A 23,402-nucleotide genomic window follows, 5' to 3' on the forward strand; every position below is an offset into this window, starting at 1 on the left:
CTTGGTTTTCAGGCATAGTTTGTTTTTTGGGTGGGGGAACAGAGGGGGGGGGGGGGGGTGAACTGCTTCATGCTCCGGTCCAACATTGCAAAACATGCAGTCAGTTTTTCACTGTGTCTGTCCATTGCTAATGTAGCAGTTTGCATGACTTATTCAGGTGAAAAGAGAGAGTGCATATGTGTGTGTGATAAAAATTATATATATATTTTATTTTTATGTTTTGCTCCCAGAGCTCATGATGTTGTTTGTCATCTGCTGATTCAGCACCTGATCAAAATATTCCACAAGACCGAGAATGATTACCAAACTGTGATGCAGCTTTTGATTTACGTGTGTTATTTCATATGATGATTTTTTATAATGTGTGAAACTGTGATATTTTTGCGCATTGTGTTCATTCTAATTAATGCTGATTTGTTGGTTTAAAAAATTATGTTACAGCTATAGATGATTGTTTTATAACTGTTAAAATAAACAGTTAGGTAGGTGTGTGTGTGTGTGTGTGTGTGTGTGTGTGTGTGTGTGTGTGTTTGACAGACAGAGAGAGAGAGACTGTAAGCATTCATGGTACATCTCTGTATATGCATTCATTTTTTGTGTATCTGTATCATCTGTCAGTGTGTGTGTGCAAATATGTATGAGTTCATGCTCATGCACATACATCATGGTATGTGTGTGTTTGCACCCACTTGTGTACACACACACGCTTGCGCGCATGCACTCACACACACACACACACACACACACAGAGGCAAATATTTGTATGTGTATGCATGTATACATAATATACATTGTGCATTGTATATACTTTCAGGATTTGTGTTGTGCTGTTGTGTATGTGTGTCATTTATTGGAATTCTACATTATATCTCATAAGGCCAAACCACATATACCACACCACATCAAACCACAACTGCCATAAAGTACAAAACCAGAAAGACAAAAAAAGAGAGGGATACAGTTTTCACAAGAATATTTATTATTGATGTTATTTTAGCCAGCATAATATGAAAACAAAAACATATATAGCCCTTCCCTTCAGTCTCTGCTTTATGCTTTCAAATCAGACAGTTATGAAATCATCACTGGAAATGTACAGATAGGTCAGGTTTGTGTTAAGTATTTGTTAATTTGATAGGTAAGTAAATTGGACAGACAGCGCACTGTATCACAAGGAAAAAGATCAAATTATTTTAACCAGTACATGTTAGTGTATTAGTTATTACAGTGTAGCATTGTATCAGAAAACAGTGGAGAAAGGAGATAATTTTTATCTCACTGAATTTCATGGAGTAACCACGAGACATTCCTTCATCATTCTGAAAATGAAATTGTGTAGAGATTTTGAAAAGTCTGGGGTTTTTTTTGTTTGTTTGTTTTTTTTACTGGGCTTGCAAACTTTTTCCTCAAGCAGTGGGGGAAAGATAGGATTTAGAAAGTCAATTCACGGAAATAAACAAAAAATATTTTAAAAATAAAATAAAAGTAACGTTAGATGTTCTCTGGCTGTGAGCTTTGTTGCCAGTTACACTTTATCAGCATTTGATTCATACACTCTCTAATTTAGATCCTCCCTTTCTGCTTGTGAAGTATTAGTGGTGCATATTGCCCATACGTTTTTTTTCTAATCCAAAAATTATTATTGATTTTTAAAAAAATCAGTTTAAAAAATCAGTGACACAGACACAAGTGAGTCATGGGAAAGTATGAACACTTTGAAAAGGAAATGTGATATACATTTGCATTGAATAAATATATTTACCATACTCATCTACACATGAGTCATGATGATGAAGGATGCATAATTAAATGGAGATTCAAATTGAGTCCAGTCCAGGTTCACTGAGTTCTATCAAAGTTACGATGAAAAAATGATCAGTGATCAGAAGTGAGGATGAGGCAGCATCAGTGACAGAATCAAAAGAATAATGAAATGGATTGTGTGTTCTTGATACTGCTGTTACCCTCCAGAGGAGAATAATTGTTTGAAACACTGTGAACAGACAAATGAAAACAGAAACAGCAATTCCCACAATAGTCGCAAACAGACATCATGATTACATCACCAATCCAAACACATGCGGACACAAAAAGTGTTTACAACATGGAAGCAAAGCAGCAAGGAAACTCTAGAGTGAAATAATGCTTCTTTTTTCTTTTTCTTTGTTTCTTTAAACACATGATGATTTGAAAGGGTGTAGGGATGTGGAATGGTTAGTTTCTGTTGCAAGTGTATTCCAGTGAATGGACCTAAATATGAGAGAGAACATTGAGACAAAGGTTTCTTTTTTTAAAGACAGGAGAAGTAGTCATATTTTCTACCAAACTTTTTGAGCCTTTTGTTTCTCATTAACTTGGCTGACTCTAACCTTATCAAAACAAAACAAAGGTTTCAACAGCAAATGCAGTAAATGTGACTTTCGCTGTGCAGTTGAGATGGTGATTTGGAAACAGACTGCTCTGTTGACATGCTTTATCAGTGGTTATATAAAAGACTGATAATAGACTGTAAATTATGACATATCCATCACCTACATTTAACTGAAAATGGATTGGTATCTTGGCATCATGAATATCAAGACTGCAACAAAAAGTGTGAGCTAATGTTGATTTTGATGAACTAAGAAAAGCCGCAGAGTAGATTGTGCATTCAGTAAGTGACCTTGACCTATATATGATCTTTAATGCATGATATAACAAGTCAGATGTAATTCATGGCATGACCTTGACCTGCTTTTAAATAGGTCAGGTGGAAAAAAAAGACACTAAGTGACATTGACCTGCATTTGACAAAGAATATTGTGACTAGAATGTAAGCTGTGTTATGACCTTGACCTATTTTTAAATGAGTTTATAATGATGAACTAGAATCTAGGTAATCTTGACCTACAGACGATCTGAACAAGAAATTACAAAGAATGAACTGGAGTGCTAAAGTAGAATTTGCACACAAACACAACAACATACAGGCAAGTATTCCCCTCCCAGCCCCTGCCCCCCTGTTCCCACCCACACACTCTGCATGATCTTCATACATGAACTGCATGAATATATTTACATGAGCATACACACTCACATGTATGTACAAACACACACACACACACACACACACACACACATGAGCATACACACTCACATGTATGTACACACACACACACACACACACACACACACACACACATTCTCACATGCATGCAAGCACGCACACACACAGAGACCAACACAATGTATTGCAACACCACACCTCACCATGCCACACCACACTTTACCAAACCACACCACACCACATACGCATGCATATATGCATGCATGTATTGCTTACTACATTGATCCAGGCAAACAAACAAAAAATGACAGGCCATGAAAGCTGTTAGTCATTATTCCAAGTGTCGGTTAGTAAACAGTACTGTTGAATACAAAATTGTTCAATTTTCCTGCGTGCAGAATACAACATCGACAGCTACAGCTTGTTACGTTGGTGTCAGCGTGTTCTTAACATTGGGACCTACCGAGGCGTCCACATTGTGGATTTCACATCGTCATGGCGATCAGGACTGGCCTTCTGTGCTCTCATTCATGCCTTCAGACCAAATCTCATGTGAGAGAATCACTTTGTGGGGTTTAGTTTATGTGCCTTTGTCTGTCAAGTGAATATTGAAAGATGTGATGGAATGATTTGTTCTGTAGAGTACAGCTTGGTGCCACAGGATCCTGACAATGGTTATCATGTACCCTGAAACAGAAATCAACACAGTATAGTTTATGAATCCCTCACACATACAAAGGCATGCAAACACTCACACACCATCACTTACACATACATATAGTTTTGTGTAATTTTTTATGTTGATCTTAATTAATTAAGTTTTCATGGGTTCAGAATCAATATCTGTTGATAAAAAAAAGTTTTAACTCGACCAAAGAGAATGAAAGATGACCAGAGCAAACGAGCAAGGAGTTAATAAATTTGTCATTTATTAGTTATGTTGTGAATACTTGTCCTTTAGTCATTTATTAGTTACGTTGTGAATACTTGTCCTTTATTAGCTATGTTGTGATTACTTGTCATTTATTGACTCACTTGTATAAACAAAGTGAGTCTATGTTTTAACCCGGTGTTTGGTTGTCTGTGTGTGTCTGTGTGTCCGTGGTAAACTTTAACATTGCCATTTTCTCTGCAAATACTTTGTCAGTTGACACCAGATTTGGCATAAAAATAGGAAAAATTTAGTTCTTTCCAGTCATCTTGTTTAAATCAATATTGCATCTCTGGGATGGGCACAAAAAAATTTAAAAAAGAAGCCAAATTATATGCAAACTGTATTTACTGTTTATATTCTTTTTATTCTCTAAACTTGGCACTGTGATCTGATATTCTGACACAACAAGAGCAGTCATTTTTATCATTTTTTTTGTTCAAACAGGAACTTCTTTTGCTAAGCGTGGAAATTATATTTCTGGTGCATGTCTTTGCTGCAGATAGTAAAAAAGGGAAATTAATCTGTAATTAATGCTAGGGGGGTTAATTTGCTTTAAACTGATCTTTCTCATCTTAAACATTACATTTTGAAATTATACTCAGTACATAAAAAGCTTGTGTGTTTTACTCTCAGTGTAGAGGGCTTTCACTATGTTCATTCGCCCAAGTGGTCTTTTTCGGAAAATACTAAAATCAATACTACGAGTGGACTTTATAGATCTATTGGCTGAGCCCTGAAGGTCATGGGCAAAAATCAATTGCATACACATATTTATACATATTCAAAGCTCGTGCTCATATTTTTCGCGAACACGAAGGACGCCATTTTGTTTCAAGTTGTTGACCTGCCTGTTCAGTCCTATATTCAATCAACAATACATGATAACATGTGATGGAAAGTTGAAGAAGGAGACCGTTGAATATTTATTCATAGAAAGATTTGTGAACACCTCATTACTTACTGGATTATGCCCCAAACTGCCATAAAATATCAAAAAAATCACAGTTAAAAATAATAAACCAGGAGAGTTTATACCCTTGATGAAACGTAAAAATTTCCAGTCTTGACTTTTCTCAAAATGATGTCCTTTTCACTTCATACGACGTTTAGAAGTACTTGTACTTGGCTCTACATGTTATTAGTTTAACAAAATACTCAATTTTCATATCAACCTTAAAACTATAAAACTAGAATGAACATAAAAGAGAAATTGAATCGTCCTTGTCGTACACAAGTTTCCGCGGGTGTAACTAAACTTGTCCATCTACCTAGATCCAGAGAAGACGGCTAAATGTTGCAGTGTGATTGCGGCGATAGCCATGTCTCCTTTACCGTGGACTTCAAAAGAATTTTAATTGCCCTTGAAGATTTTTTGAATGCCCAAGATACACCAGAATAATATGATTTAAACAGTGTTCTCACTGCGAATACCGCAATTGATTTATCGCCCTTTAAAAAAGCATGTTTAAATGTTAAATTTTTTAACATCAGTTAAGGAGCCATGATAGTGTATTGGGTAAGACAGTTTCTTCTCACCCGAACACGCGGGGTTCAAATCTACTGTCAGGACTTTTTTTTTCTTTTTTCTTTTTCTTTTTCTTTTAACCCGAAGCTTTATAATAACAAATACAGAACACATTTTAATGATTAGATTTTTTTTTTAAAGTGTATCACAAGTGAGTCTTGAAGGCCTTGCCTCTCTTGTTAGTTATGTTGTGAATGCTTGTCATTTATTAGTTATGTTATTAAATGTTATATTAGTTCTCATTCATTAGTTATGTTATCAAATGTTAATTATCATTCATTAGTTATGTCAGATAGTAGTTATATTGTGAATACTTGTCATTTCAGTATTGTGTAATGAATACTCTATCATTGTGCCAAAAAACAGCCATCAGTTGTGCACCCATACAAGTTCACTATTCATCAGTTTTTTTATGAATCAGGCCCCACCATGTCTTCAGTTTAAGATAATATATACATTTTTTGGTCATACATTGTCATGTTGTCAGTTCTGCATCTGTAACCAGATATGTATTTGTGCTTCTGTGCCTCCTGATCACTGGTGTGAAAACAGACTGTGAAACAACATTGGCCGGAAAAAAAGAAAAGTTTTTTTTTGTTTGTTTTTTTAACCTGTTTTGGAGCAGAAGTTACTGTGTGTGTGACTGTTGTTCAATCTGTTCTTTAAGTTGGTTAATTTGTAAACACCCTGCTCCACAGATCTGTCACTACCCTGATGGAAAGCGAAACATCCAAAAACAACCAGCTGGTGAGTTACCTCTCTGATTGATGAGATGCATCTGTGTGTGAGAGAGTGTGTGTGTGAGAGAGACAGAGACAGAGTGTGTGTGTGTGTGTGAGGAGAGAGAGAGAGAGATTGTATGTGTGTGTGTGTTTGTGTCGTTGTCTGTGTGTGTGTGTTTATGATTCATGCACATGATGTACATAGATGTGTGAGTCTGCATAGTATTATTGCTGGCAAAAGATGGAGGAAGGCATAGGGAACTGCAGCATGCCAAGAGACTGCAAGAAGTCTTCAGTCATCAGATACACTTACTGTTCCACTTTTGAATACCTTTCTGATACTGTAAATATGTCAGTTGCTGGTACCAGACCTTTTCATATATGGTAAAATCTGTTGAAAGAATAGACAGAAATTGACTCTGAAGAATTATAAACAAGAGTCTGTTTGTTTATTTTTTCATTTGTTGTTGTTGTTGTTTAATGTTGACTATATTGTTTAAAGGTTAAGGGTCCCCCTAACATTTTATGGCCATCAGAATAGTTAGTTTATATCCACTATGTCCAGGGCTCAGTTTAGCAAAGTGAGGCCCAAGCCTCTCCTGCTATTTCAGCCTTCTTCAACCAAACACAGGTAGCCATTCACACCTGCGTGGATTGAGGAAAATTGGAGCAAAGTGCCTTTCCCAAGGACACAACACCATGCCAAAACAAGGCCTGAAACCCTGATCCCTGTTGAATGATGCAACAGAAGTCCATTTACTAACTGATTCTGCCATGGTGTATCCCTGTGGTATACATTCCATGGAACTGCCTCAGATGTAAAAGCCAAGTATATACGTCAAGGTCCACCAGGTCATGGAAATCATGTAAAGCCATGGAATTTGAAAGCAATTTTTCAGGACAGGAAAGTTATATGATTATGGTCATAGTCATGGAATTATAAACAAAATCTTCAAAAAAACCCACAGTTGTTTTGACTGATTTGAGAATGAAGAAAAATAAAACTCCTTTAAATATTTTGAATCATCACCAACCATTTAGTGTCAGTATATGTGCAGTTGTAAGGTTTCATCCAAGACACTTCGAGGACAATAACAATTGTTTTTCACACGTTGTGTAAAACCAAGACATAAGTCATGTACTGCTTTATTGTTGTGTCTTTCTGACTTCTCCACTATGGACGTGCAAAGCATGTCAGTGTTTGTGAATTTTATCTTCCCAATTGGCCACTTTGATAACAGAAGAAACACATTTTGTGAGGAAAATAGGTGATGATTGATATGTAGTCATGGAAATATCTGACTTGTAAATCTTTAATTAAGGACCCTGGACATACGTTATGTGGAAACGTTTTGGAAAAAAGTCATGGAATTTAGAACTTGTAAACATTTGAATCATTAACATGTAGTCATGGAAATGTCAGAAAGTGTTTTGGAAACGTTTTGGAAAAGTCTTGGAATCTTGAACTTGTAAAATTTGAGGACATTGGACATGCGTTGTATGTTTTAGAAAAGTCATTGCATTTCAAACTTGTTAACCTACATGGACCCTGGTAACATGCTGTGATGTGTGCAGGCATTTGACACGGCTCAGAGAGAGCTGGGCATTGCCCCTGTGATGACAGGAGAAGACATGGCATCTTGTTCTGTGCCTGACAAGCTGACCATGGTGGCCTACCTGTCCCAATTCTACGAACTCTTCAAGCACGAACCTCTGCCCTCAAGTCAGTGCTTTGTCAAGAGGAAGGGAGGGTGGAGTTTGGGGAGTGGCAAGGATTGTGGGTGGACAAGGGGGAGAAAAATGGGGCCGGGGGGACTATGGGAGTGGAGAGGGGATTGTGGGTGGACAAGGGGGAGAAAAATGGGGGAGGGAACTATGGGAGTGGAGAGGGGATTGTGGGTGGACAAGGGGGAGAAAAATGGGGGAGGGGACTATGGGAGTGGAGAGGGGATTGTGGGTGGACAAGGGGGAGAAAAATGGGGGGAGGGGCTATGGGAGTGGAGAGGGGATTGTGGGTGGACAAGGGGGAGAAAAATGGGGGAGGGGAGGGGCTATGGGAGTGGAGAGGGGATTGTGGGTGGACAAGGGGGAGAAAAATGGGGGAGGGGGGACTATGGGAGTGGAGAGGGGATTGTGGGTGGACAAGGGGGAGAAAAATGGGGGGAGGGGGGACTATGGGAGTGGAGAGGGGATTGTGGGTGGACAAGGGGAGAGAGTGGAGAGGGGATTGTGGGTGGACAAGGGGGAGAAAAATGGGGGAGGGGGGACTATGGGAGTGGAGAGGGGATTGTGGGTGGACAAGGGGGAGAAAAATGGGGGAGGGGGGGGCTATGGGAGTGGAGAGGGGATTGTGGGTGGACAAGGGGGAGAAAAATGGGGAGGGGAGGGGCTATGGGAGTGGAGAGGGGATTGTGGGTGGACAAAGGGGAGAAAAACGGGGGGGTATTTGTCCTTTGAGAAAACTCAACAAGGGGCAGCTTTCAGTCCTGCTTCTTCTTTTTTTTTTCCTTCTTTTTTTTTCTAAGGAGTGTGCCATACAGCTAATACAGTGATACCAGTATTATATAGTGGAAGGCGGAAAGGTGGGGGTCTGAACTAAAAGAAGGGATGTTCTGCTCTGTATCTGTCAGTGCACAGTTCAGTTACAGACATGTATCACAGAATCCATAAGAAACAAACCCCCCTTCCAAGAAAAAAGAAAAGAAAAGAAAAGCCCCCCCAAACCCAACCAGCCAAACTAAAAGCAAAACAAAATAAAGAACCTCAGTAGAGCACAAAAACCTCTAGTTTTTTAGTTTTTCTTGTTTGTTTGGATTTTTTGTTTTTTTGTTGTTGTTTTTTTTGTTTGTTTGTTTTTTGTTCACTCAGTCATCCATAATATTTTTTGTGTCTTCCAGACCACAAGTTTAGTTTTTTAGATTGATGGCATGGATAATCTCTCTTGAACAAAGCTCTGAATTCTGGTATGAAAGAAGCTAAGATATTCTTCCAGATCATTGTCACAGGCTTTTACATTGAATACTTAACTGTACTGAATCTGACAAACCTGCCTCGTGACACAAACAAAAAGAGGAAAAGAAAAGTACAGAAAAACAATTTAATTCCAGCCAAAAAATAAGATAAAATGAAAAGGTCAGTGTTCAAGTATGTAACTTTCCCTTCTTTGCGTTGCAGGTATTCCGCTACAGCCCAGAACCAAAGAACAGACCAAAGAGGACAAGTTGAAGACACCTCGCTCCCCCAAATCCACACGTTCCCCCAACCGCCGAGTTTCCTTGCTCAGCAAGATCGGAGCTCGCATCAGCAAGTCCAAAAAGGTCTATCTGAGAGGGAATGCAGCCTTTACCCCTGACAAAGGACTTAAGTTAAAGGTCCCACAGCCATTCAGGTCATCAGGGCAGTGAATTCATTCATATCCATTGTGTCTAGGGCTCGACATAGAAAGCTGTGGCCCATTCTTCTCCTTCCGCCGTTTTAACCTTCCCCAAGTCGGGTACCCATTCACACCTTGGTGGAATGAGGAAATCGGAGTAAAGTGCCTTTCCCAAGGAAACAGGGGATCAAACTCTAATCACTGGGACAAAGGAGTACGCATACTTAAATGGTGGGATGAAAACAGTCATGCATGTGAAAGCCAGATTGTTGGTACAATAAATGTGAGAGTAAGAGCCTACAAACACAGGAGGAGGAGAAGAAGATACTTTTTTATTGCTGAACTCTGATTGGAGGCAATAGTAGAATGGTTAGAGCGTTTGACATCAATCCGAGGTCCTGGGTTCGTTCCTGGTGCCTAGTGGATAACTTACCTTAAGGGAAACGCTACCAATTTCCCAGACTGAAAACTCTTAGAACCCACAACAGTTTTATACCCCAGTCAGTTCAGTTCTTAAATAATTGATCAATCTTAATGCACAACTGTTGTTATGATATGTCTGTGCATGCGCACGTGTGTGTGTGTGTGTGTGTGTGTGTACGTACACATGTGTACATATGTGTGTACTTTAATATTGTGTATTAGATTTTAAATACTGCTAAATAGCTTGGTTTTAATCGTGTACACATGTCTACGTTTTAATTTTGTATGATATTGATTTATGCATGTGTGTGGCTATGATTCTTTTGTGTGATGCTTATATTAACTTAACAGTTAAGCATATTTTCTTTTATCTATATATTTATGCTGATATTGAATGACTGTGATCAGTGGGTGTTTATGATTGTGAGGTTCCACATCAGCTTGGCATTTGAGCATTTTATTCCTTTTGTGTTCATACCGTACATTGTTTGTGTAGCGTACGCCACACATGAATTTCTCTTCTTGAGATAATAAAGTATTCTGTATGTGTATCTGGAAGTTTTTTTTTCTAATACCGAAGGAGAAGAAGAAACTTGTTTATTTCTGGACTCTGGATGCGATGTTCAAATGGTCAGAGGATTTTACTTCAAATCTGATTGTGGGTCAGCATATGCATAGACTTGCTAATGCCTTAAAGCCCTTCACATATATGCACATGCAGATGAAATAAGTCCATTAACTACATTGCATATGGTAGTTTATGGAAACAGAAACTTATCCAGCATGCATACCCCAGAAAACAGTTTGTGTGCCTTAATGGCAGGGTAAAAACAGCCATAAAAGACTAATTGTACATCTGACTGAATGTGGGAGGTGAAGCCTGTGAAAGTGGACCTTCTTTGTCATTTAGAAATGTGACAAACGATACCATGATGCTGACATTGTTTTTCTGTTTTTATTTTATTAATGCATTTGATTGTACAGCTTGTCCAAGCCCATGAAGTGACCTTCGCTTTCTGTTGTGATACAAATAGCATGGTTCAACTTGATGTGTATATGTGGGTGAGAGAAAAGGAACAACTTTTTTTCAGAACTGTTGTATTCAGATTGTTTTCATACACATTCTTCTGTTTGTCATTGATTATTGCTGTAAGTAGGTTTGTTTGTTCATGTTTTGTTTGTTTGTTTGTTGTTGTTGATTTTTACTGAAGGTGTCCTTTGTTTGCAGAGGAAGGAAAAAGAGGAAGGGGAGGATAGTCACCTGGGATCCAAGAAACTCCGGGATGGAGAGGTGAGACCTTTGAAATGGTGTTAAAGGTTGGGAGAGGGTAATATAGGGAGGGGAAGATCTGGTTTGTCGGGGAAGAATAGAAGATTAAATGTAGTGTACAAAAATTTTGTATGTTGTTGGCATTGTGTGCAGTTTTTGAATGGGTTTTGTATTTATGGGAAAATACTCAAGTATATGTGTGATAGGAATCTTTTTTACTTTTTTCTTCTTTTTTTTCAAACCCAGTAGAATACCCTGCCCAACATTGTCCTGAGCAACTGCTGACTTGGCCCGAAAGAAAACTACTCCCCCCCACCCCTCCCCCAGCCCGACCACTCTTCCTACTCTCCCACGCCTCCCCCTCTCTCTCTCTCCTTTGCTTTCTGTCATTCCTTCTCTCTCTTTTTTTATACTCTTTTGGCTGGTGTATTAATTTTGCCCCCCTTTGTCTCCTGGTGTTAGCCCTGTGGTCAAAAGAGAGATATATGTATGTGGTTTATTGGTAACATGTTGCATGGAAAGCGAGTCAGTTTGACCACTCAGGTTCAAACTCACACTCGCCAGTATTTTCTCCCCCTCCGATTGACCTTGGGTCATGGTCTGGACATCAGTCATTCACGTGAGACAATAAAACTAGGTCTTGTAAGCAGCATACACTTAGCACACGCAAAAGAACCCACAGCAACAAAAGGATTGTTCCTGGCAAAATTCTGTAGATCAGTCCACTTTGATAGGAAAAAAAATAATACACTTGCAGACGGAAATATAAAGGGTGTTGCTCTTGGCTGTAGTGACGTTCTCACCATGGGAGAGAGCAGCACAAATTTCACAGATAAATCTGCTGTGACAAAGTGTAATTCTTTTTAATTTATTTTATTTGAATGAGAGTAATACAATAAGGTGCAATACAATACAATGATATGCAATGCAATGTAATACCATACAGTACAACACAACACAACACAACACAACACAACACAACACAATACAGCACAACACAACACAACATAACACAATTTTGTGTGTCCCACAGCTTACGTTGGTACAGCTGACCAAGTACAACAAGCTGCCGATGGAGGAGATCGCCAACAGACTGCAGCTGGACAAGCCCCCTGACCCAGGGGCCAACGGGGGTCGCCGTGACCCCAAGGCCGCTGTGGCTGATGGTGGCAGCGTGAGCGTGACGGCCATGGCTGAGGTGCTGGTGGCCAAGTTCAAGAGCAACGAGGAGCAGCCGGCCCCGCCCCCCATCCGCCGCATGGTGAGAGCAGTGGTGGTCAGAGTTGAGAGTCAACTGTTCAGGGTTCATACACCTTTTAATAGGTTTTTTTTTTTTTTCAAAGTGTGGATTAAGAAATTGACATATCTTTTTTTCTAGAGTCCTTAACAATCTTATTAAAATGATGCAGGTAAGTAAAAAAAAAAAAAAGAAAAAAAAGAAAAAAAAAAGTAATTTTAATTACACATACTTAACCATGACCCAACTAATGCAGACTCCGGCAGGGGTCTGACATTCCTGTCCTGTGCAAACTACTATCCGCCTATGCGGAGAAAACGAAAGTACTACGGCCGATAACCTCCCGGAAGTAGGTTACCTCCCCTTTGTCCCCCTGGCCAGCGCCCTCTTTTTCAGGCAGCCATCATGACTCCTGTTCCTGTGCTCAAAAAAATTCCTTTTTGCTGGGATGAAACAACAGGCTTGATGTTTATATTATCACACAAAAGGAAGTGAACTCAGAACTTGGAAAATTTAATGTACATCGGCCTTGGGCCACAATACAATGGGGAAGGATAGGTCAGTGGGGTTGCATGTAATAACATTGTGTTATCCATAGCAACTATTTAAAAACAAAAGCACAAACATAATGAATATATACTTAAGCAATCCACCAATCATATAGAAACTGTTTTCATATAGTAATCGCCATAATGGATCACTGTCTACAGTTTAATTTCTTCCTTGTATTGATAGCATGGAGTTTATATCTTGATACATTGTGTCTGTGATTGATATTTGTTTCTCTGAGTAACACATGCAAGGGAAGTCTAGCTGGTTCTTTTGATATTTTCTTCACATAAGGAAGAGAAGGTCTCTGTGTGTATGTTGGAGTCCTACAGAAAGAGGTATGTATGTGTCATGTGTGTCCTACAGAAAACACAGAAAGGGGTCTTTGTGTTTCCCACAGAAAGAGGTCTGTGTGAGTCCCACAGAAAGGTCCGTGCGTGTCCCACAGAAAGAGGTCTATGTGTGCCCTACAAAAGAGGTCTGTGTGTGTTCCACCGAAAGTCTATGTGTGCCCTACAGAAAGAGGTCTGTGTGTGTCCCACAGAAAGAGGTCTGTGTGAGTGCCACAGAAAGGTCCGTGCGTGTCCCACAGAAAGAGGTCTATGTGTGCCCTACAAAAGAGGTCTGTGTGTGTTCCACCGAAAGTCTATGTGTGCCCTACAGAAAGAGGTCTGTGTGTGTCCCACAGAAAGGTCCGTGTGTGTCCCACAGAAAGAGGTCTATGTGTGCCCTACAGAAAGAGGTCTCTGTGTGTCCCACAGAAAGAGGTCTGTGTGTGCCATACAGAAAGAGGCCTGTGTGTGTCCCACAGAAAGGTCCGTGCGTGTCCCACAGAAAGAGGTCTATATGTGCCCTACAAAAGAGATCTGTGTGTGTTCCACAGAAAGAGGTCTATGTGTGTCCCACAGAAAGAGGTCTGTATGTGTCCCACAGAAAGAGGTCAATATGTGCCCTACAGAAAGAGGTCTATTTGTGCCCTACAGGAAGAGGTCTGTGTGTGTGATGTGTGTCCCACAGAAAGAGGTCTGTGTGTTCCATACAGAAAGAGGCCTGTGTGTGTCCCACAGAAAGGTCCGTGCATGTCCCACAGAAAGAGGTCTATGTGTGCCCTACAAAAGAGATCTGTGTGTGTTCCACAGAAAGAGGTCTATGTGTGTCCCACAGAAAGAGGTCTGTATGTGTCCCACAGAAAGAGGTCAATGTGTGCCCTACAGAAAGAGGTCTATTTGTGCCCTACAGGAAGAGGTCTGTGTGTGTGATGTGTGTCCCACAGAAAGAGGTCTATGTGTGCCCTACAGAAAGAGGTCTGTGTGTGTCCCACAGAAAGAGGTCTATGTGTGTCCCACAGAAAGAGGTCAATGTGTGCCCTACAGAAAGAGGTCTGTGTGTGTCCCACAGAAAGAGGTCTATGTGTCCCACAGAAAGAGGTCTTTGTGTGGCCTACAGAAAGAGGTCTATGTGTCCCACAGAAAGGTCTATGTGTGTCCCACAGACAGAGGTCTATGTGTGTCCTACAGAAAGAGGTCTGTGTGTGTGATGTGTGCCCTTCAGAAAGAGGTCTGTGTGTGCCGTACAGAAAGAGGCCTCTGTGTGTCCCACAGAAAGGTCCGTGCGTGTCCCACAGAAAGAGGTCTGTGTGTGCCCTACAAAAGAGGTCTGTGTGTGTTCCACAGAAAGGTCCGTGTGTGTCCCACAGAAAGAGGTCTATGTGTGCCTTACAGAAAGAGGTCTGTGTGTGTCCCACAGAAAGAGGTCTATGTGTGCCCTACAGAAAGAGGTCTCTGTGTGTCCCACAGAAAGAGGTCTTATGTGTGTGATGTGTGCCCTACAGAAAGAGGTCTATGTGTGTGATGTGTGCCCTACAGAAAGAGGTCTATGTGTGCCCTACAGAAAGAGGTCTGTATGTGTCCCACAGAAAGAGGTCTATGTGTGCCCCACAGAAAGAGGTCTGTATGTGTCCCACAGAAAGAGGTCTATGTGTCCCACAGAAAGAGGTCTGTATGTGTTCCACAGAAAGAGGTCTGTGTGTACCGTACAGAAAGAGGTCTATTTGTGCCCTACAGGAAGAGGTCTGTGTGTGTGATGTGTGTCCCACAAAAAGAGGTCTATGTGTGTCCCACAGAAAGAGGTCTATGTGTGCCCTACAGAAAGAGGTCTGTGGGTGCCCTACAGAAAGAGGTCTATGTGTGTGATGTGTGCCCTTCAGAAAGAGGTCTATGTGTGTCCCACAGAAAGGCCAGCCAGTGCTGCTGGCAGCCCAGTCTGCCAGTGAAATCTGTTACTTCTGCCAGAAGCGAGTGTACATCATGGAGCGACAGGCAGCAGAGGGCGTGTTTTTCCACAGACACTGCCTCAAGTGCGACTACTGTGGCGTGGGCCTTCGCCTCAACAACTACTCTTGTGAACGTCCGCAGGGGGAGGGAGGTAGGAGGGCAGGGGGTGGGGTTGCTTGTTGATTCGGTGGTCATGTCTTTTTTCTGGTTTGTTGTTAGTGGTGATTTCTCGTGATCCGTGTTTGTGGTGTATGTTGTAAGGTAGGTGTGTGTGTGTGTGTGCGTGTGTGTGTGTGTGTGAGTCTGATTTTATGCCTGACAACATCACGGGTATTTAGGTCTGTTTAGAGCCAGTGAATGGCAGCCTAGTAAGGAGTCTATTGTGAGGAACTGGAGATCCCTAGGTTTATTTCTAGCATTTCTTGTCACATGCCATGATTTTTTTCTTCCTCTACCACCCCATTCCTCAGTCTGGAATAATAGCTGAAGTTGTAGTCCTTCAAATTATAGAAAGAGAGAAAAACAACAACAAACAAAAAAACAGAGCAACTGTTTCTTGTGTGATGTGATATATCTTTGGCAAGATTTTGAAAACAAATGAACAGGTAGCAAGTGGCAAGTAATGCTTGATAGAATTCAGACTTTTTTTTTTTTTAAGTTGCAGTTTGTTCTTTTTGTTTAACAGTTTTCTTCAGCATTTCAGAATAACAGGCTTTCATCAGTGTCTTTGTTCTGTGTTTAATTTACAGTCAAGTTTTACTGCTACCGTCATGGTGCACCAGAAACTCGGACAAGGCCGCGGCGTAAACGTAACTTTGATGTCAGTGATGATTCTAAGGTATGCATCAAAATATGATTTGTCGTTGATTATTTGTGTAGTTTTCAAGGGTTGAAAGTTAACATGTTTTCATTGAGACATGTGGATGTGTGCACATGTACTTGGATGTGAGTGTATTTATGTGAGCGTATGTGTGTGTGTGTGTGTGTGGTTTCGGGGGGTTGTATGCATATGTTATTCATGTGCTTATAGGTGTGTGTTCCTGTGTATGTGGGCTATGAACAACCTGAGTGAGTCAGTGTTGCCTTTAGGGTGGCTGGTTACTGAGCAAAATGAACAAGATGTTATGCACTGCAACTCAAGTAAATTTAAAAACAATCTCAAGACATATTTATATTGTGGAGCATTCCCTTTTGCTATGTTACAGGCTGCATGTGTGGATGGTTTTTTATGAGCGTGTGACATTCATTGTGTTGCATCAAGCAGCATTACGCAAGGTTATGAGCTGTGTAGAATTGATGCATCATTATTGTTACACAGGAAAATATTCCAACCACAGTCATCACTCCAGCAGAGGAGGCAGAGAACAAAGTCAAGAATGCTGAAGCCACACCAAAGAAAGTCATCCGTAAGTTGATTTTAGCACAGAGTTGCTGTACCTTGCAACATGGAGAAGCTGAGAGAGAGGGGGAAGTTGGAAAGTTTGTTGGTTTTTTTTTTTTTTCGTTGGTTTTTTTGTTTTGTTTAATTATGCTGGTGTTCCATTCTCTTTTTGCTAAAATTGCTGAAAGAATGAAGAAGGTAAAACTGCATGGAACTTTGGAATGCCCATTACCCTCTTCCCCTTGCCCTACCCTGTGTCCCAGCCAACCCCAATCCCCTCTCTATACTCACACGTGCACAGGCACACACACATGCACACACACATCATGCATGTACTCGCTCACACACACACACAAACACACTCTCTCTCTTTTTCTCTCTCTCTCTATCTGTCTCTCTCTCTCTCATGAATCTTTTAAGACCCACTCTCAGTGTTGAGTGACAGATGTACACACTGCAGTTGAAAAAACCAGTCCCTGAGTTGAACACAACATATGTCAGTACAATCCTACCAGTCCCTGAGGTGAACACAGCATCTGTCACTACACATACAATCCTACCAGTCCCTGAGGTGAACACAGCATCTGTCACTACACATACAATCCTACCAGTCCCTGAGCTGAACACAGCATCTGTCACTACACATACAATCCTACCAGTCCCTGAGGTGAACACAGCATCTGTCACTACACATACAATCCTACCTGTCCCTGAGCTGAACACAGCATCTGTCACTACACATACAATCCTACCTGTCCCTGAGCTGAACACAGCATCTGTCACTACACATACAATCCTACCAGTCCCTGAGGTGAACACAGCATCTGTCACTACACATACAATCCTACCAGTCCCTGAGCTGAACACAGCATCTGTCACTACACATTCAGTCCCACCAGTCCCTGAGCTGAACACAGCATCTGTCACTACACATTCAGTCCTACCAGTCCCTGAGCTGAACACAGCATCTGTCACTACACATACAATCCTACCAGTCCCTGAGCTGAACACAGCATCTGTCACTACACATACAATCCTACCTGTCCCTGAGCTGAACACAGCATCTGTCACTACACATACAATCCTACCTGTCCCTGAGCTGAACACAGCATCTGTCACTACACATACAATCCTACCAGTCCCTGAGGTGAACACAGCATCTGTCACTACACATACAATCCTACCAGTCCCTGAGCTGAACACAGCATCTGTCACTACACATTCAGTCCCACCAGTCCCTGAGCTGAACACAGCATCTGTCACTACACATTCAGTCCTACCAGTCCCTGAGCTGAACACAGCATCTGTCACTACACATACAATCCTACCAGTCCCTGAGGTGAACACAGCATCTGTCACTACACATTCAGTCCTACCAGTCCCTGACCTGAACACAGCATCTGTCACTACACGTTCAATCCCACCAGTCCCTGAGCTGAACACAGCATCTGTCACTACACATACAATCCCACCAGTCCCTGAGCTGAACACAGCATCTGTCACTACACATACAATCCTACCAGTCCCTGACCTGAACACAGCATCTGTCACTACACATACAATCCTACCAGACCCTGACCTGAACACAGCATCTGTCACTACACATACAATCCTACCAGTCCCTGAGCTGAACACAGCATCTGTCACTACACATACAATCCTACCAGTCCCTGAGCTGAACACAGCATCTGTCACTACACATACAATCCCACCAGTCCCTGAGCTGAACACAGCATCTGTCACTACACATACAATCCTACCAGTCCCTGAGCTGAACACAGCATCTGTCACGACACATTCAATCCCACCAGTCCCTGACCTGAACACAACATCTGTCACGACACATTCAATCCCACCACGCAATCCTCCATTTTCAGCGGCTCCTCTGCAAGTGCCGGAAGAACCGCTGGAAAGGCCCAAGAAAACGCCAGAGAGGATCGAGTTTGAGATCTCTTTTGATGGCCAGGAAGAGGAGACAGAGGAGGAGCAATTTGAACACAACCTGCGAGCGTCCATGTCCTCTGAGGCACTCCTGGATAACAGTGACGATGACGATGATTCTGATGACGAGTAAGTCTTCAGGAGTGGGAAGAAAGAGAGGGGGAGGGTTTGAGGGGAAAGTGTGTGGGTGTTCTATAGTACTGCTGAATGTTCTTTGCATCTTTAATTTTCGTTTGGATTGATAATGATGTGTTATTCTGCATAGGGTAAGATACTTGGATTTGCAGGAGGATGTGGGGAAGGGTGGGGGTGGAGGGGCTCTGTATGTAAACTGAATGAAAAGATAACATGTAAAATGCTCTCTGTGTGTGTACGTACACATGTGTATATGTGTTTGCAAGTGGGAGATTTGTCCTGTTTTCTCATTTCAGTGATTATTATTTATGTGAGTGTGTGCTTGAAATCCAAGCTTATTCTCACACTGTGTACAAAAATTACCAACGGTGACGACATCAAGGTGTGTAACCTTGATTCACTGTTGCTAGAGTGAGGTCCCTTAGTGGAGTGGCATAAGCAGTGGATTCACCTCATGAATCTGTTCTTCCTCTGATACTCGACTTCTCAGGATACCTCACATCAGAAGTATGACCTATGGACACAGATCTTTTTCTTTTCAATCGTCAAAGACGTGGAACAAGCTCCCTGATAACCTCCGTCATTCTGATTCCCTCGCATCTTTTAAATTTCATCTCAAAACTCACCTTTTCCCTCAGCAATAAGAACTGCATTGTAATCATCATCATCTTCATCACCATTGTTATTGTTATATAAGTATCCATTATTATTATTATTATTGAGAGAGAGACTACAAGAACTGCATTGTCATCATCATCATCATCTTCATCACCATTGTTATTGTTATTATATTTTGTTTCTTCACCAGGAATTTGTGGCCACATGTCATTGGCAAAAAGCTTCCTTATTATCATCATTTTTTTTTTTTTTTTTTTTTAACTGTCACTTTGAGGTGTGTAAAATGTTTATGAATTGTTAACATGATGGGAACATTGATTGTACCTGTCATTGTTACAAACACATCGTTCACTAATGTTTGCCTTGGTCACAGATAAATGATTCAGTGGATATAGTTTATTCTGCTCCCCAATCACAGTTCATTTTGCTTGCCCCGGTCCTGTCACGTGGTGTTTTTTTCTTTGCCTGTAAAAGACTGACAGAGACCTTGTACCCCTCCCATCTGAATGAACCCTCCCTGGATGGGGAGGGTAGGTAAGTCGATTACAAAGAAAAGGGGGGTGACCTGTGCTCTTTTCCTTGTGTCTGTCAGCTTTTTTTCTTTTTTTTTCTTTTTTTTTTCATTGCCTGTTTTGCCATTCATTTGCCAGGCTGTACATTTTTTAACATCTTTCTCATCCTCTTCTATACACAGCACCCATCCCATATTCCATTTCACCACACTTCACTGCATATTTTTTTAAGGTTGTATCATAGTTAATTTTTTGTTTATTCTGTTCAGATCAGTTCAAAAATTTATTGACTGCTCTTTCCCCCCACCCCTTCATGCCCAGCCCCCTTCCCATGTCATCCCCCGGTTCCACCCCACCTTCACACTCCAACCCCTGTATCCAGCTCTGTACCATTACAGGTTTGGTTTTTTTGTTTGTTTGTTTGTTTGTTTTATTATGGTTGATTCTATAGGATCAGTTTACCATTAGGCTGTTTCACATTGGAGTCATGTTTATGTCGGCCTGTGCTCACTGATATCTGACTCAAGACTACACAGTGTGTCAGCTCCTGTGAGAGGTGTTCTCAGCCAGAAGTGCTGTTGATGGAAATTCTCTCTCTCTCTCTCTCTCTCTCTCTCTCTTTCTTTCTCTCCACCCCATTCCCTCCTGTCTGTCTCTCTGTCTCCCTCTCTCTGTCTCTCTCTCTCTCTCTCTCTCTCTCTCTCTCTCCTATCTTTCTTCTCTTTCTCTCCTCTTTCTCTTTTCTTTCTCCATTTCTCTCTCTCTCTCTCTCTCTCTCTCTCATATAAGAGAATCAATCTCTCAAAAAATACATTTGAACCCTTTTCATAGGGTGGCATGTGTCAGAGAGAAGTTATTTGGCTGCTTGAGCATAACATTTGCATCAGTATAGGGTATAATGGTGGATGGTTTATATTATTCTTAGGGAAAATAATTCTTTTTCAGACCAGTTCTGAAACCATTCGCAGAACTTAACAGATTCTCTTAAATGGAGTGTGATGGGGTAGGTTCAGTGTTTTTGCTTCTGAATAAGTCCAGTTGGTGTAAATACTTGTCTTGAAAAATCATCTTCCTCATTAAGCAATAGATTAGGTAATCATAAGAAAAGAAGTTAACTGTTTGCAGAAGTTCATGCTCACTGAAAAATTATGGTTCACATGATAAGGTCTATGTGTTCACACGAGTGGATTTTTTTTCTTTTTTAATTTTTTTCAAAAGTAGCAGGAACCCCTTATAAAAGCAAATTAAGTCAAGAAAACACTTGAGTCCCTTAGATTATATGGTATTCAAATGCACACACTCATGCACACTGGCACACACATGGATGAGATTGATTTGGAAGGGGAAGTAATAGTAGCTGAACACAATTGATGCCTTTTTTTTATTATTATTGTTTTGATAATTCTCTGTTTCTCTGGGTTATTTTATCTTTTGTTTTTTTATCATTTCAACTTGCCTGTTACATTGTGTTAATGGTTAATGAAGACAGTCATGTTCTGAAGGGCATTTCTCTTTAAGTCTGATTCCTCCTCTCCCTATCTTGACATGTTGGGATGGTGTCTGACCTTTTTCCAGGGACATTTATGGCTATGTTTCGGAGTCAGAGGTCGCCCGCATATTGGATGAGTGGTACGCTGGGATGAGAAATATGAATGCAGTGTTGTCTGTGGATGTTGGCTAATTCTTTTTGTTTGGTGGATTGCATGACATGACATGAATCCACTGTTTCTGTCTTTGGTTGAACCGCACTTGATAGATTAGCAGTCCTCTGAATGTTGTGTCTTTTTTTTATATCTTTTTTTCTTTCCTTGCAGACAGAACTGGATTGCTTTGATTTACTCGTGTGTGAAATTTATTGTGAATCTTTTCTTTAAACTTTGTGTTGAATTGATTGAATGCATGTGAATGTTTTGTCTTTCTGTTGTAGCGTACATAAAAGAACCCACAGCAACAGTTGGGTTGTCTCTGCCAAAATTCTGTAGAAAAATCCACTTCAATAGGAAAACAAATAAAATTGCAGGCAGAAAAAAAAGGGGGGGGGGGGGGGGGGGGGGTTCAGTGTAGCAACACTCTCTCCCTGGCGAGAGCGGGGAGAGCAGCCCAAATTTCAAAATCTGTTGTGACAAATGAGTAATACAACACAATGCATATTTGATCTTTTTGTGTGTGTGCACATGATGGGGGTTCACTGGCAAGTCTGCACATGTTGACCAGGGAGACCAGAAAATTCCCCACCCTAAATCCACTTCGTTTTTGATATCAGGATCAAATCAGGATAATCAGATTGGAAGACTACTGCTTTAGCCATTTAGCTGTTGCACCTTTCAAAGTCAGCATTGAAATGAGTCTTCATTGTACAAGAAGGTTTTTTTCTGTTTTTTTGTTTGTTTGTTTGTTTCATTTTTTCTTTATTTGGAATGACCATGCTTGCGGTGAAGAAACTTGGCATGACTATGTGACCATCAGCAGTTAGCGTGAAATAAGCATTTTGTCAGCAGTCACCATCTTCAGGTGAGATAAAAAATGAATCTTCAGTGCTGTGCTATCCCAGTGAGAATTGCCAGGAAGAATAGTCAAAATTCTGTTGCATGTGAAGGTGGAAAATTGTTAACATATTATTTCTTAGCCAGCACCTTGATGTTCTGGACTTCTGGAAATGTCATTATATGATAATATATAGTAATATTAACACTTGGGAAGGATTGTCTTAAAAGTTAGAAAAATTGAACAAATAAACCAAAGTCTGGGGGGGAAACCCCAACCAGTGAAACAGTACACAACTTCACAGATAGGAAGTATTCTAAAGGAGATTATAAAAAAAAAGGATATTTAGAAAAAGAAACAAATGGAAAAATAAGATTTGTGCAAAGATTAGTCTGGAGGTGTCCAGTGTGTGTTTCCACATAAAACGGCATGGAATCTTATGTTAAAAAAAAAAGAAGCTTTTCATTATTATATTTTATTTTATTTTATTTTATTATTATTTTTTTTTTTAATATGGGGAGAAAGTTTGATAGATCACCAATAAGTGTAGCATGACTAGGCAAAACAAACATTTGTGTATTGGAAGCCTGTAGATTCTTCGCTGAGATCTGTCATCACATGACAGGTACATACACACATGCTTTTGAGTTCTCTGATTTTATGGCCTGTAGATCTTGGTTTTATTTCTTTTTATCAAGTAAAACTTTTCTGTATGTGTTAATCTGATGTGTATATGTGATATTTAATCTGATGTTGTGGAGTATAGTTTTCTTTAATCCAGTGTCACAGATTTCTTTTTATTGTGACAGCATTCGTGTTTGAAGTGTTGTGTGTGTTGCTCATCCCTACTGTCTGTATCGCACGTGAAACCACCTAAAATATCAAGAGTGTGTGTGGTTGTAAACTAGACATTGTGATGATATGGAATGTTTTCGGCACAGTTTCTTATTGCTTATGTTTTGGATGAGTTTCCTTCTAT

The 23,402-nt window shown here is 40.6% G+C and overlaps 1 protein-coding gene across 3 annotated transcripts in view; it reads left to right on the top strand.

Annotated features, from left to right (window-relative positions):
- Positions 1–23,402, top strand: part of LOC143283099 (uncharacterized) — a 98,947-nt gene that overhangs the window by 41,477 nt on the left and 34,068 nt on the right. For 2 of the 3 annotated variants that reach the window (XM_076589181.1, XM_076589183.1), the window contains 11 exons: positions 3,445–3,598; positions 6,204–6,252; positions 7,803–7,950; positions 9,402–9,544; positions 11,252–11,314; positions 12,327–12,554; positions 15,311–15,503; positions 16,102–16,190; positions 16,671–16,758; positions 18,611–18,803; positions 21,515–21,568. In XM_076589181.1, coding sequence (XP_076445296.1) covers positions 3,445–3,598; positions 6,204–6,252; positions 7,803–7,950; positions 9,402–9,544; positions 11,252–11,314; positions 12,327–12,554; positions 15,311–15,503; positions 16,102–16,190; positions 16,671–16,758; positions 18,611–18,803; positions 21,515–21,568 — 1,402 coding nt within the window. The remainder of the gene's footprint in view (positions 1–3,444; positions 3,599–6,203; positions 6,253–7,802; positions 7,951–9,401; positions 9,545–11,251; positions 11,315–12,326; positions 12,555–15,310; positions 15,504–16,101; positions 16,191–16,670; positions 16,759–18,610; positions 18,804–21,514; positions 21,569–23,402) is intronic. The other variant, XM_076589182.1, reaches the window with a different exon arrangement.

The sequence above is a fragment of the Babylonia areolata genome, chromosome 6 (assembly GCF_041734735.1).
Source record: "Babylonia areolata isolate BAREFJ2019XMU chromosome 6, ASM4173473v1, whole genome shotgun sequence".
In the NCBI taxonomy this organism is placed as follows: domain Eukaryota; kingdom Metazoa; phylum Mollusca; class Gastropoda; order Neogastropoda; family Buccinidae; genus Babylonia; species Babylonia areolata.